The sequence below is a fragment of the Pseudorasbora parva genome, chromosome 25 (genome assembly GCF_024679245.1).
Source record: "Pseudorasbora parva isolate DD20220531a chromosome 25, ASM2467924v1, whole genome shotgun sequence".
Taxonomy (NCBI): domain Eukaryota; kingdom Metazoa; phylum Chordata; class Actinopteri; order Cypriniformes; family Gobionidae; genus Pseudorasbora; species Pseudorasbora parva.
Genome location: NC_090196.1, coordinates 2,355,580 through 2,369,168, shown reverse-complemented (window position 1 = coordinate 2,369,168; position 13,589 = coordinate 2,355,580). Strand labels below are relative to the sequence as shown.

The window sequence follows — 13,589 nt, the reverse complement described above, 5'->3', positions numbered from 1 at the left end:
TCCAAGTCCGAGTCAAGTCTCAAGTATTTTCTATTTTGCCAAGTCAAGTCAAAGTCATAAAAATAGCGACTCAAGTCGACTCGAGTCCAAGTCACCAAGTCTCAAGTCCCCATGTCTGCAGATAATTACCCTAGAAGTAGCTAATGAAAAAAAATGTTTTCTTAAAATTCTTATTACTGAACATATGAAAAAGGATTTTTTGTAAAAAAAAAAAAAAAAAACTTTAACTATAAGATTTTAAACTCTACCGTACGGTTGAGATGTCAGTTTATGGTAAATCCTATTTTACATTAACAATAGTTTATGATGTTTTTTGAATGTTGAATGAAACTTGTAACAATGTTAGTAAAGTATATATTTATTGTACTATATATACAACCAATCAGGCATAAAATTATGACCACCTTCCTATATTGTGTTGGTTCCCATTTTGCTGGCAAAACAGCCCTGACCCGTCGAGCCATGGACTCCACTAGACCACACAAGGTGTGCTGAGGAATCGTAATCTAAAGCGTTACCACAAGAACTTTCTGTCTTACCTTTCAGACAAAATCTGATTAGTTAGTCTGCAGATTATTTCCACGAGCACTGGTGAGAGAAAACACTGAGAGCAATCCTGGAGTGAGAGAAAACACATGAAGAACAACTGCTATTTCTGCTCGACTCGCATCGCTCTCATACTGTGATCTGGAACACACACAATAAAACATCCCAGAGCTGCCATAATCAATATCAGCACTGACCGATATTTCAGGGACAAATAAAGCAACCTGTCCTCCAATAAAATAAAGACTCTATAGGTCGTTTTTCAAGCACCTTATTACGACCTATATTGACGTTTTAAAGTCATGCGCCTTCTAGCTGGCGTAAAAATAATGACAGTGTCGTGTTACGTCTGATGTCATGAATTGAAGTTTCACAAACTAATTTCGGGAGAAGCACGTGCAAACAATTAAATCTAATTAAACACAGGTGGAGCAGGCTCAGATAATTAACCCATTTGGAACACAAGAGGAGCACATTAAACTAATCAGTTAATCAATGATAGGAGGTGTATATAGACAGCCAATTTACCTTCCTGTCATTGACAGTTTCTCAGCATTGTGGTTTTGACTGTCTGCTATGATGGCCAAACTCCAAGATTCTCCTATCAGTGATACCAGCTCTCCCTGGGACTCTCCGCTGCAATCTGCCAGGCCCAGGCCCACTCCTCCGCCGCCAGACATTGCACCTGAATCCCAGGCTTCCCAGCGTGGTCGCCGGCCTACTCGACTAACCCCACGCTCACCAAGACGTCGAGGCCAGCCCTCGCCTCCACCAGAGAGAAGGCCAACTTCCTCCCTGGCGTCTTCTTACAGCTTGGCTGTTCCGACGATCCCAGCCATCGGGAAGTGGACGGTGGCAGGCCTAAGGCAAGCGCTGGCAAGCTCTGAAGTGCAGTTTTCGCGGAAGCTAACGAAAGCAGAACTGTACAACCTCTATGTCAGCTTGCAGCCAGTCAGCCGCTCCAAAAAATCAACTCCCGCTCCCAAAACAGCCAACAGGCATAACCGAGCACGCAGGGCTCCGGAATCGCCTCCCTCGACACCTTCTCCTCGCCGCACAAGATCCAACTTGATTCAAACGACGAGCCGCAACAACAGGCCATCAGCAAGCCTAGGACGTGCCCGAGACTTCACGGCAGCAAGGCCCCACCCCCTTCCAAACGAGGGCCTACCTCACACCGTGGCTTCTCCCGCTGCAGGGGCACTGGTTGCTGGGTCCACCGGCCCACCTCCAGCCTCTCATTTTGTTCCTCCTACAGCTACTAACCCTTTCTTGCAGTGGCCTCCAGCTCCCTATGCAGAAGCTAGCACGAGCTCGCTAGCAGCCCAAGCGCAAGGTTACCATCAGTCCAAACCACCTTTCGCTAACTCTTCTTCTTCCTTCCAGTGGCCTACAGCACCAGCAAACACAATACCGCCCCTACCGACAGCGCAAGCATATAATCCCCAAATGCATTCTTCTCTTCCTCATGCTCTCAATAACTTTTCTCTCCAAGCTCCAGAAACAGTCCAGGCTCTTCAATCTTGTAACCCCCTTCTGCAGACTAAATCCTCATTCTCTCTCCTCACAGCAACTCAGATGCCCGTCCCACAAACGCTGTTGCCTCGGAGCCGCCTCCAGTAGCTCAAAACATCCGGGCACAGATTCTGGCAGAAATTCAGGACATTGGCTCCAGAAGCGGATCTTTTCCCAACTCCAGTTCCTCATTATTCAGAACTGATATTTCCATAAACCACCCATTAAAACCCCTTCTCGATGCATCACTCAACATTATCCTTCAAGCAGTTTCCCCCAGAACAATCCAATCCTATGTGACAGATTGGAGATGTTTCAAGTCTTTCCACTCCTCATATAGCTTACAGTTCCCCGATTTTTCTCTCCTCTCAATCACCTCTTTTGTCTCCTATCTCAATAATATTAAGACCTTACAAGTGGGGTCCATCAAAGGCTACCTGAGCGGTATTCAATTCTTCCACAAATTAATTTATGGCACTCCATCTCCAGAGATAAATAACTCCCAAACCTCCCTATTGATCAAAGGTATTCAGCGATCCCAGCCCACTCGCCCTGACAGTAGACAACCCATAACACTAGTGAAGGGGGGAGTGGGCCGACACCCTTGCCTCTTCATCATATGCATCTTCATCATATGCATCTTATCCTTTTGAATGATTTTTAATAACCTCATGAATTAAATAATCAGTTATTATCCTTTCAAAATAATGAATTATTGACAATCAATGTTATGTGATCATTAATACATTTAACTATTATTTAATATGATTTTGACTCTATGTCTGCTGTATGGTGTCTAATTTGCTTTCCAGAGACGGTCTGACAAAGACAGTCTGAACCCTATCTATGTGCCCTGACATAGATAGCCTGACCTCTATCTCTGGGTCCTGACCAACAGGACCTTGGAGAGAAAGTTAGAACTTCCAAGAGGTGAATCCTGCCTGTTGTTGGTAACCCCAGGACAGGAAGGGGTGGGAGGATTTGAGTCTCCCAATTGTGATTTCTTCCCATTTATATAGTGATTTTTCCCATTGATAGAAGTACATTTTTGTCTTTATATTTCTTTATAGAATGAGTAGATGATATTAGTCATACTTTTCTTTCTGGAGATGTGTTTGTCATGTGGTGTTGATATCTTGTCCTGTTGATAAGCTCACTGCTGCGCTAACCTTGGAGGAGAGATGTGCCCTAGAGTCTTGTGTGTGTGTGTGTTACATGTTCTGTGCAGGTCTATGGAATGGATTGGACCGCTTTTCTCACACCCTAGACCTCTTGGCGTCTTTCTAGGACTCCCCTGAAGTCAACACTACCCCAATCTTGGGACTGTCTGATGTATACATCCTGATTAACAACAACAACATCTCCTATCTATTCTCGCGTGACACATTGTTTAGACTTTATGCCAATCAGTAATATTCCACGTGTTTGTAATGATGTAAATCATGCCCTTGAAATTGGTATAACTGGTGTGGTAATTTTGTGTAGAGTAGAGTCTGGCCTGACACCGCCCTGAGAGACTCTGAAGCTGACTCTACTGATGAAACTGCAAACTATTCTTCAGTAAAATTCTCTCTGATGATTGAACATCCTGACTCCTGGTCTTCATTTCGCATATCTGGTCTATGGGTCAAAACTGTAACCCCTAACACTAGATATACTCACAAAATGCATTCACACCCTTCGTACAAACTACCAGCCCCCTAATATAGCCCGCACACTCGATACCATGTTCATCTTAGCTTTCTTCGGCTTCCTTAGATGCTCAGAAATCACGATTACCTCCAAATTCGACCCTAAAGCCCACCCCACCATCTCAGACCTTTCAGTTCTCGATGGTGAAACCATATCATACCGAATCAAACAAAGCAAGACAGACCAAGCTAAAAAAGGCCATCTAACCTACATTTTCAACATCTCCTCCCCAATTCAACCATTCCAAACTGTCCTCGCATACCTCCAAATGAGGAAGTTTCAGGCCAAATCTCTTTCTGAACCTCTTTTCATAGACGCGTCTAACAAACCCATTACACGCTTCTGGTTCCAAAAACAACTCAAATCTGTTCTCCAGCTATCAGGCACTTCAGCGCAAAACTTCTCAAGCCACTCCTTCCGCATAGGGGCAGCAACAACAGCAGCGCAAAAAGGCCTCTCCCAGCAGCAGATCCAAGCTCTCGGCAGATGGTCTTCTCAAGCTTTCCAAAGCTACATCAAGACCGACCGGTATCACATCAAGAGAGCTCACCAAACCCTTATAAATTAACAACCCTCATTGCAAGAGGAAGAAAAAAAAAAAAAAACTTTATATTCTCTTTTTCCATCCAACGAAGCTCACCCATCCAATACAGCGAGTTCAATCTCCTGTCGAATTTTGCAAGAGCTCTCCGGGACCATATTTTTTCCCCCTCCTCCTTCGTCTGGCGAGGCTCACTCATCCGGCGCCCTAAGCTTGCTCTCCCGTCAGATGCTGTGAAACCCTCTAGGCCAGCACTCTTCCCTCTCTTTTTCTGACCGGTAAAGGATTCCCTTTCCGATGCCTTGAGAATTGTTCTCCCATCGGATGCCGCGAGGGCCCTCGAGGTTGCTGTCAATCCTTTTTTCATTTTCCATTCAGCGAGGCTCGCTCGTCCGATACAGTGAGTCTTGATCTCCCTTTGGACACCACAGAGCTCTCCAGATCTATACCTATCCCTTTTCTTTTCATCGTCCAGCGATGCTTACCCGATACCGTGAGTATTGATCTCCTTTCGGATGCTTGCAAAACCTCTCCTGGACGATCATTTAAGCTTTACCTTCCACCCTGCTGCCAGCGAAGCTTACCCATCAGATAAAGCGAGTATTGACCTCCCATCAGATGTTCGGCAAGAGCTTCCTGGCCGGGTGTTCCACCGTACCGTTGGCCGATAGGACCCACTCACCCACTCCTCTCTTCCTGGCAGAGGCTGGGTGGGCCCCCTCGGTCAGTCGTTTCTTTTAATTGCGTCGTCCCGTCTTTTGGTCGGTAGGACTCACCCACCTGACATCACGAGTATTGATCTCCTCTCAGATGAGGGCTGAGCCTTCCCGATCGGCCGTCCCAAACAGCGCGCCCCCTGTCCACCAGCCGGGACGCTCCCGGCTGAGCTGGACGGACTAAATCATGTGCTCCCCTTTCTGACCGGTAGGTTTTTTTTCCATCTGATACAGTGAGCATTGGCCTCCCATCTAATGTTGAAAAAAAAAAAAAAAAAAAAAAACCCCGCTTCTCGGTCATTGGCTGGTTGGGTTCTTCCATCCGATACAGTGAGCGTTGGCCTCCCATTGGATGTTGAAAGAGCCCTTCCGGCCCGGCGTTCAAATCATCTTGCTTCCCAGTTACTGGCTGGTAGGGTTTTTCCATCTGATACAGTGAGCATTGGCCTCCCATCAGATGTTGAAAGAGCCCTCCCGGCCAGGCGTTTAAAACCATCCTGCTTCTCAGCGATCGGCTGGTAGGGTTTTTCCATCTGATACAGTGAGCATTGGCCTCCCATCGGATGTTGAAAGAGCCCTCCCAGCCAGGCGTTCAAAACCATCTATCTTCCCAGTTACTGGCCGGTAGAGTTTTTCCATCGGATACAGTGAGCATTGGCCTCCCATCGGATGTTGAAAGAGCCCTCCCGGCCAGGTGTTCTAAACTAAGAATGCTTCCAAATTTTCAGCCAGTAGGCTGGTCCACCGATGCCATGAGCGACTCTGGGTTCGGGCAAATTCTCCGAGCCCGGAGCCCTCCCCGGACAGCACGCCAAATACGCATAATCTTTACTCTATTTAATTGATGTAAGTGTGAACTCGTGAAATGACGTATGACTGTCTTTACTACTCAAAATGGGTGTTCATTTTAATGCAATGTGTGGACTTTTTAACACTTACCACCATTTCCATTTAGCAAAAATATTTTTTTTTAAATTTACAACTACACCCACCCCATCCCTAAACCTACCCAGTGATTTATAGATCATACACACTTTATGAACACTTGTTGTTGGTGTGTAGTGCAATGCTTTACCAACTGAGCTATGCAAAACCTGAAATATTAAGCAGATAAAAGGGAAAAATGCTTTAAAATGAAAGTGTCCTGCTGTAAATAAGAGAACAACTTTAGAAAATGCACCTGTGCGTTATATTTAAAAAATTAAAATATTGTCGATAGAGGCACAACATTAGTAAACGCTCCTATGGGTCGTATTTCAAGGAAGTATTGGTTGGAGGACATGTTGAAATAAAGCACTACATATACATTTATATTTACTCTATTAATTAATTAATAATAAGTCTTTAGAAAACTTTGCTCAGCACTGTCATTGTGTTGTGTGTGATGGTCCATCAGCAGCTGCAGTATCTCTCAGCTGTATCAGTGCAGTCACTGTGACGTCTGACTGACACAGGTTTTTGTACGACTCTTTATCACTGTGTGAACACTGGATCATTGTGATAACTCTGACAGTAATAATCTCCTGTATCTTCAGTCTGGACTCCACTGATGGTCAGAGTAAAATCAGTTCTGGATCCACTGCCACTGAATCTAGATGGAGTGTTTGAAACTCTTTGGTTTGCTGATTGAATCAGGAGTTTAGGAGCTTCTCCAGGTTTCTGTGAGTACCAGGCCATACATGTATATGAACCTGTACAGACATTGCTCACTACTGTGTTTGTTTTGCAGGTTATCGTCACTGATTCTCCGATCTGAACCATTTTTACAGAAGGAGTCTGAGTCACAGTCACCTGTCCACTGAAACCTGTTAGAAATACAGAGTTAGAAAAAGCAGGATATATGTGTAACATTCACTGTTGAGGATATTATAGTTTTTATGTGAAATTATATTGAAACATTTACCTTGAATAAAGAGTGAAATGGTCCAGATGAAGATGATGATGGTGTTCATTGTTGTTCTTGTGTCTTGTGTGATGATGAAGATTGTGTTCTGTTCTGCTCTCAGTCATGAAGTGTTAAACTCACAGCACTATAAACACTCTCAGACTGAAGCATGTGCTGACAATGCAAAGAAGTGGGCAGGATTTACAACAGCTTGTGCTCAGAACACACTCACACACTCAACAGAATATTTCATTTCAGAATAATCAGTGATTAATATAATATAATAAATAATTTTACACATTTATTAGTTGTGATATATTTAGTTTATGTTTTTCAGGCTGATGAGACACTAGAGTTTGACTTTATATTGTCATCTATCAGTGGATGAAGCATTTTCAGCTTTCAGTGCCGCTGTAGAAATAATCTACTCACTGTCATGCAGTTTCATTTATATCCAGTGAATGTTTATGATGATATGATGCTATCGAGATAAAGTGAGTCGATTTCAGCTGGTCATGTGATCTCAACATGATGGCCAATATACGGAGAGACAGAAGAAGATTTTTCTAGGCCACTGAAATGATGAGAATCATGAGTGTAGATTAAACATATTTGTCAAACACAATAATAATTATTTCTGTTTGAGTTCAGTTATGTGCTACACCTTTAAGATCACGCTAACAATGAGAAATCATGAACTAGATAAATCCATTTTACTATATTTAGAGTCAACCAGAAAAAATGTCCATTATGGTCTTTGAAATCAATGTTGACGTGTCGCTATCTGGGGAATATTTTTATGTTGCCTATTTCCCACACGTCTGAAGTTCATCAGGACTCATAATCAGATCATATGAGACTAGATTAAACAATGAGCATCTGAAAGGTTCAGAATTATTGATTATTTATTAGATTTTTCTGTGAATCCTGAAGATTGAGCTGCATATGAAGAACAGAAGCATCATTATGAGAAACTCCACAACATCATCCATGATCAAAGAGGTCAAAGGTCACCTCAGAGGTCACAGCTCATCAAATATATTTCTTTAAACAGTGTTATATCAGAAATCATTGAGTCAATCTGAATGAGTGAGTGTTGAGAAGAGCTGAGGAGCTTCTAATATCAGTGTGTTGAAGTGTTGTTTCTCTCTCTCTGCTGGAGTGTGTGTTCACTCGAGTGGAATAGAGGTTTTTGTACGAGCGTTTCATTAGATTGTATCACTGTGGTGGACATTCGGTGGAGGAACCAAACTGGTGATCGGTAAGTCTGTCTATTTAATTACCGAATAAAAAAATACAGTTTAGATTTCAGAAAGTGTTTTACAGTCGAAACAAGAACAACATTTATTAATGATAATGATTATTAGATATTGTGCTGAAACTTTACTTGAAGCCTTTATGTATAATGCATTATAAAGATATTCATAATGGAGATTATAATGCCTTATATCTTTTCATAAATAATTGTAGCCAAAGTTAAAATGCATTATAATATTTGCAAATTCCTTGTTGCGTCTGAAATTGGTTGTTTGTCGTGAGTTTTAATGTATTATAATTTCTAAAGGTGTAACAATGAATAGATAATATTATAATGTGTTATAACTGTGGTTACAATTATTCATGAGATCATACATGCATTATAATGTGTATAACAATTCATAATTAATGCATTAAATACTTTTATAATGCATTGTGTATAAAGGCTTTAAGTGTTTCTGATATTGTGTAATAATTATTTAATCTGAATCAATGATATTGTCATGTTTATACATTCAGAAGAACGGCATTATTCCTTTCAACAACAAAATCTAAACATATTTCCATAAAGTGTCTCACTATGAGTTTATTGAGTTTATTACAGGTTTGTTTTCCTTCATTTATTTCTACACTGAGTTCATATATAGTTCATCTTTTATTGTAGATATCATACATGGAGAAAAGAGATTTGACATCAGAATGTAAATGTTGTACTTTCTGTCGTTCAGTCAATGATACTGAATCTCTTTTGCTCATGTTGTGATTATAATTCAGTGCTTTATAATACAAACACAATTTATGTGTGACTTTTAATTCTGTTTGAAATTGAGTTGAATATCTCAGTAAAATGTAAGAACTTTATGTTGTGAGTTAAAAACTGCTGTAATGAAATCAGTCGGTGTATTACAATGTTCAGTTTGATTGATGAGGTTTGATGTAAATGTATATAGTGATTGTGTCGTTTGTATATTGTATATATATATATATATATCAGCTGTAGTGATGTTGAAGAACATGAAGGATCAGATTGTGAGTGTGATTTGTCCTGCTGTTGAAATGCTGTGAATGAAAGTGCAGTGTGTGTTCTTTGTGTTTGTGAATGTGTTGTGTTTGTCTCCTGCAGCTGGTCCCACAGTGAAGCCCTCAGTGTCTCTGCTGCCGCCCTCTTCTCTGCAGATCTCTGGAGACTCAGCCGCACTGCTCTGCCTGCTCAGCTCTTACTCTCCACAGGGGGCGCTGGTGAGCTGGACACTGGACGGGTCAGAGGTCACCGAGGGGGTTCTGACCAGCGCAGAGAGCCAGCAGGACGATGGCCGCTACAGCCGCAGTAGCGTCCTGACCCTCAGCAAAGCACGCTGGGAAGAGGGAGAGGTGTACGTCTGCAGAGTAACACATGATGGAGCTCCTCCTCATGAGGTCTCGTTCCACAAGAGCTCTGAGTGCTGATGTTTCTCTCCTGAAGATGAGCCGTATCTGAGTGTCCTGTGTCAGGCAGGATTCACATGAGTCTAGTGCTGCAGCTGTAGTGATTTACAACTCAATACTGAAAGAGAGCTCGCGTGTGTCAAAGCACTGTGTGATCTTTCAATCTGCTGTGTTTGCTGCAACATTCAATAAAGCTTCTCAACAAGTTCACTTTGTGTCTGACAACATCATTCAACTAACAGATGAAGATGCAGGTGCTTTTCAGAAGGTTGATGTAGCAGTAAATGTCAAATAAAGCTCTTGGGGTTTGAACATGGTCTCTGGAGACAGAGCTGCTCTATTCTGAGAGGATCACAATCACTCCACCCTGACAATGCAAATGGGATTTTCAGTCTCACTCTTTGATTGGTTACAGGATCTGGACTGGAACAGACCACTTTCACTTCTGCTACACATTTACATTTACAGAAGGGGCTGAACTTTAATATATACAAATATCATACAAATCATTAAAAACATGATCTCAAATCAAGAATCGTCCGTTGTGACAGTAATTGTGTAAGAATGTAAATCTTTCTGTGGTCAAATGGAAAGCATCTCGTCCAGACAGCAGAAGTGACTGAATGCAGTCTGTTCAGTTTGATTGACAGGGATCATATATTACACCTAAAACATGATGATCATATTAAAACACTGACTCATTCTCTTCATAAACACAGATTGATGTTGATTGTAATGATATAGTGTTATTAGTGTGTGTGCTGTGATCAGTGTTGTGTGTGATTGTGTTGTTCCTGATATCATGGTGACATTGATACAATGTTGAGTTTTGATCCAAACCATCATTCTGAAAGATCAAACATGTCCGATAGAAATGGTTCTCGATTCTGTACTGGTGATTCGAAAGATCGAACGTGTCCAATAGAAACGGTTCTCGATTCTGTACTGGTGATTCGAAAGTTCGAAGGTGTCCGATAGAAACGGTTCTCGATTCTGTACTGGTGATCTGAAAGATCAAACGAGTCCGATAGACATGGTTCTCGATTCTGTACTGGTGATTCGAAAGATCGAACGTGTCCGATAGAAACGGTTCTCGATTCTGTACTGGTGATCTGAAAGATCGAACGTGTCCGATAGAAACGGTTCTCGATTCTGTACTGGTGATCCGAAAGATCGAACGTGTCCGATAGAAACGGTTCTCGATTCTGTACTGGTGATCCGAAAGATTGAACGTGTCCGATAGAAACGGTCCTTGATTCTGTACTGCTGATCCGAAAGATCGAACGTGTCCGATAGAAACGGTTCTCGATTCTGTACTGGTGATCCGAAAGATCGAACGTGTCCGATAGAAACGGTTCGTAATTCTGTACTGCTGATCCGAAAGATCGAACGTGTCCGATAGAAACGGTTCTCGATTCTGTAATGGTGATCCGAAAGATCGAACGTGTTGGATAGAAACGGTTTTCGATTCTGTAATGGTGATCCGAAAGATCGGACGTGTCCGATAGAAACGGTTCTCGATTCTGTACCGGTGATCCGAAAGATCGAACGGGTCCGATAGAAATGGTTCTCGATTCTGTACTGCTGATCTGAAAGATCGAACGTGTTCGATAGAAACGGTTCTCGATTCTGTACTGCTGATCCGAAAGATTGAACGTGTCCGATAGAAACGGTCCTTGATTCTGTACTGCTGATCCGAAAGATCGAACGTGTCCGATAGAAACGGTTCTCGATTCTGTACTGGTGATCCGAAAGATCGAACGTGTCCGATAGAAACGGTTCGTAATTCTGTACTGCTGATCCGAAAGATCGAACGTGTCCGATAGAAACGGTTCTCGATTCTGTAATGGTGATCCGAAAGATCGAACGTGTTGGATAGAAACGGTTTTCGATTCTGTAATGGTGATCCGAAAGATCGGACGTGTCCGATAGAAACGGTTCTCGATTCTGTACCGGTGATCCGAAAGATCGAAAGTGTCCGATAGAAACGGTTCTCGATTCTGTACTGGTGATCCGAAAGATCGAACGTGTCCGATAGAAACGGTTCTCGATTCTGTACTGCTGATCTGAAAGATCGAACGTGTCCGATAGAAACGGTTCTCGATTCTGTACTGGTGATCCGAAAGATCGGACGTGTCCGATAGAAACGGTTCTCGATTCTGTACTGGTGATCCGAAAGATCGAACGTGTCCGATAGAAACGGTTCTCGATTCTGTACTGGTGATCCGAAAGATCGGACGTGTCCGATAGAAACGGTTCTCGATTCTGTACTGGTGATCCGAGAACCGCTGTATCAGTGTGTGTGTGTGATGATGTTTCCAAACGTGATTCATTTTATACTCTTAAAACCTGCAATTCATTCCTCTGTACAAATTACACGCATGCGCAGCTCATTGGCTCATCGGTTCTCAGTTTTGAGTGTCTCCGAAAGAAACGGTTTTCGATTCTGTACGGCTGATCTGAGAACAGCCGTATGTTCGGTTACTTGCGCATGCTCAGTATCAGCTGCTCGTGAGTTCATCAGATCTCTCAGCAAAACTTGTCTCAGTTCAGTGAACTGTTGGAGTTACAACATCTACTTCAAGATATTAGTTTATTTCTAGTCAGAAAGACTGTCACTCATGTCAGAAAGTGAGTAACTAAAGTAACTTGTGGGACCAGCACTGATTTGAGATGCGAACCGTTTAGAACGATTCAGTCTGATTTGGTGAACTGGTTCGACTGGTACACTAAAAAGAACCAGTTAAAAAGAACGATTCGTTCGTGAACTGGACATCACTACTCATGTTCTGGTGTTCTTGTGGATCGTCATCAGCAAAACCTGCATTTCGTTCCTGAACAAATAACACGCATGCCCAGCTCATCGGCTCATCGGTTCTCAGTATCGAACGTGTGTTCTTGTCTGGACTCGTGTTCTGGTGTTCTTGTGGATCGTCATCAGTCGCTGCCCAAGTCCTGTTCCTGTTCAAAGTTCACATCTGGACAAGTTCAGTTCAAATCCCCGGAGGAGTTCTTGATCCGTCCCTTTTATCGAGGACCCATTGAGAGGAGACTTGTGTGGACTTCAGACAGACCGGTATCCCAGAATGCATCTCACACCAGACTATAAAATGTGGCGAGAAATGTAGTTGTTTAAAGCTCAAATCTGTGGTTTATTTATAAAGAGAGCGCCTATTTGAACATTTGAATTAATATTGTCTATTTTCTACACTTCCATGTATTTTTTATACAAGATATTGTTTGGGCCTCATCACACACCCGACACAAGTGTGTTTTGCTAGTTTCAGCCCGACGCAGTTAACCAATCAGCTGCTCTCTAGATGATGATGCGATCGCTTCTAAATGAGTTAAAGACCTGCGCCATAAAAGAGATTTTAGATTGTGTTACATGTTTACTTACATCATAATTAGTAAATAAAGTGTGTGAAAGGTTTGATCCCCCATTGTGTTGTGTGTGATGGTCCATCAGCAGCTGCAGTATCTCTCAGCTGTATCAGTGCAGTCACTGTGACGTCTGACTGACACAGGTTTTTGTACGACTCTTTATCACTGTGTGAACACATAACCACTGTGATAACTGTGTCTACTCAGACAGTAATAATCTCCTGTATCTTCAGTCTGGACTCCACTGATGGTCAGAGTGAAATCACTGCCAGATCCACTGCCACTGAATCTAGATGGAGTTCCAGTAGAAAGGCCTGTTGCGTGATATATGAGGAGTTTAGGAGCTTCTCCAGGTTTCTGTGAGTACCAGGCTAAACGATCATTACAATACACACTACTGCTGGTTTTACAGTTTATTCTGACGTCTTGTCCTGGTTGAGCTGTTATTGATGGACTCTGAGTTACTGTGATCTGTCCTCTACACTCTGAAAGAAAACAGAAACAAAAAGTAATTATAAACAGTATATTTGAAATTTTAAAAGAATTAACAATTGCTGTAAAACTGTAGCTATCACAAACCTTGAGCAAACCGAGTGAGAGTCCAGATGAAGATGATGATGGTGTTCAT

The 13,589-nt window shown here is 42.4% G+C and overlaps 2 gene segments (V, D, J or C); one reads left to right on the top strand and one right to left on the bottom strand.

Annotated features, from left to right (window-relative positions):
• Positions 1-7,861: 7,861 nt before the first annotated feature.
• On the top strand, positions 7,862-9,626 carry LOC137064363 (immunoglobulin lambda constant 7-like). The segment is given in 3 exon segments: positions 7,862-7,897; positions 8,108-8,156; positions 9,276-9,626. Coding segments are annotated over 3 exon segments (408 nt in total).
• Positions 9,627-13,123: 3,497 nt separating this feature from the next.
• On the bottom strand, positions 13,124-13,589 carry LOC137064362 (Ig kappa chain V region K29-213-like). The segment is given in 2 exon segments: positions 13,124-13,446; positions 13,541-13,589. Coding segments are annotated over 2 exon segments (372 nt in total).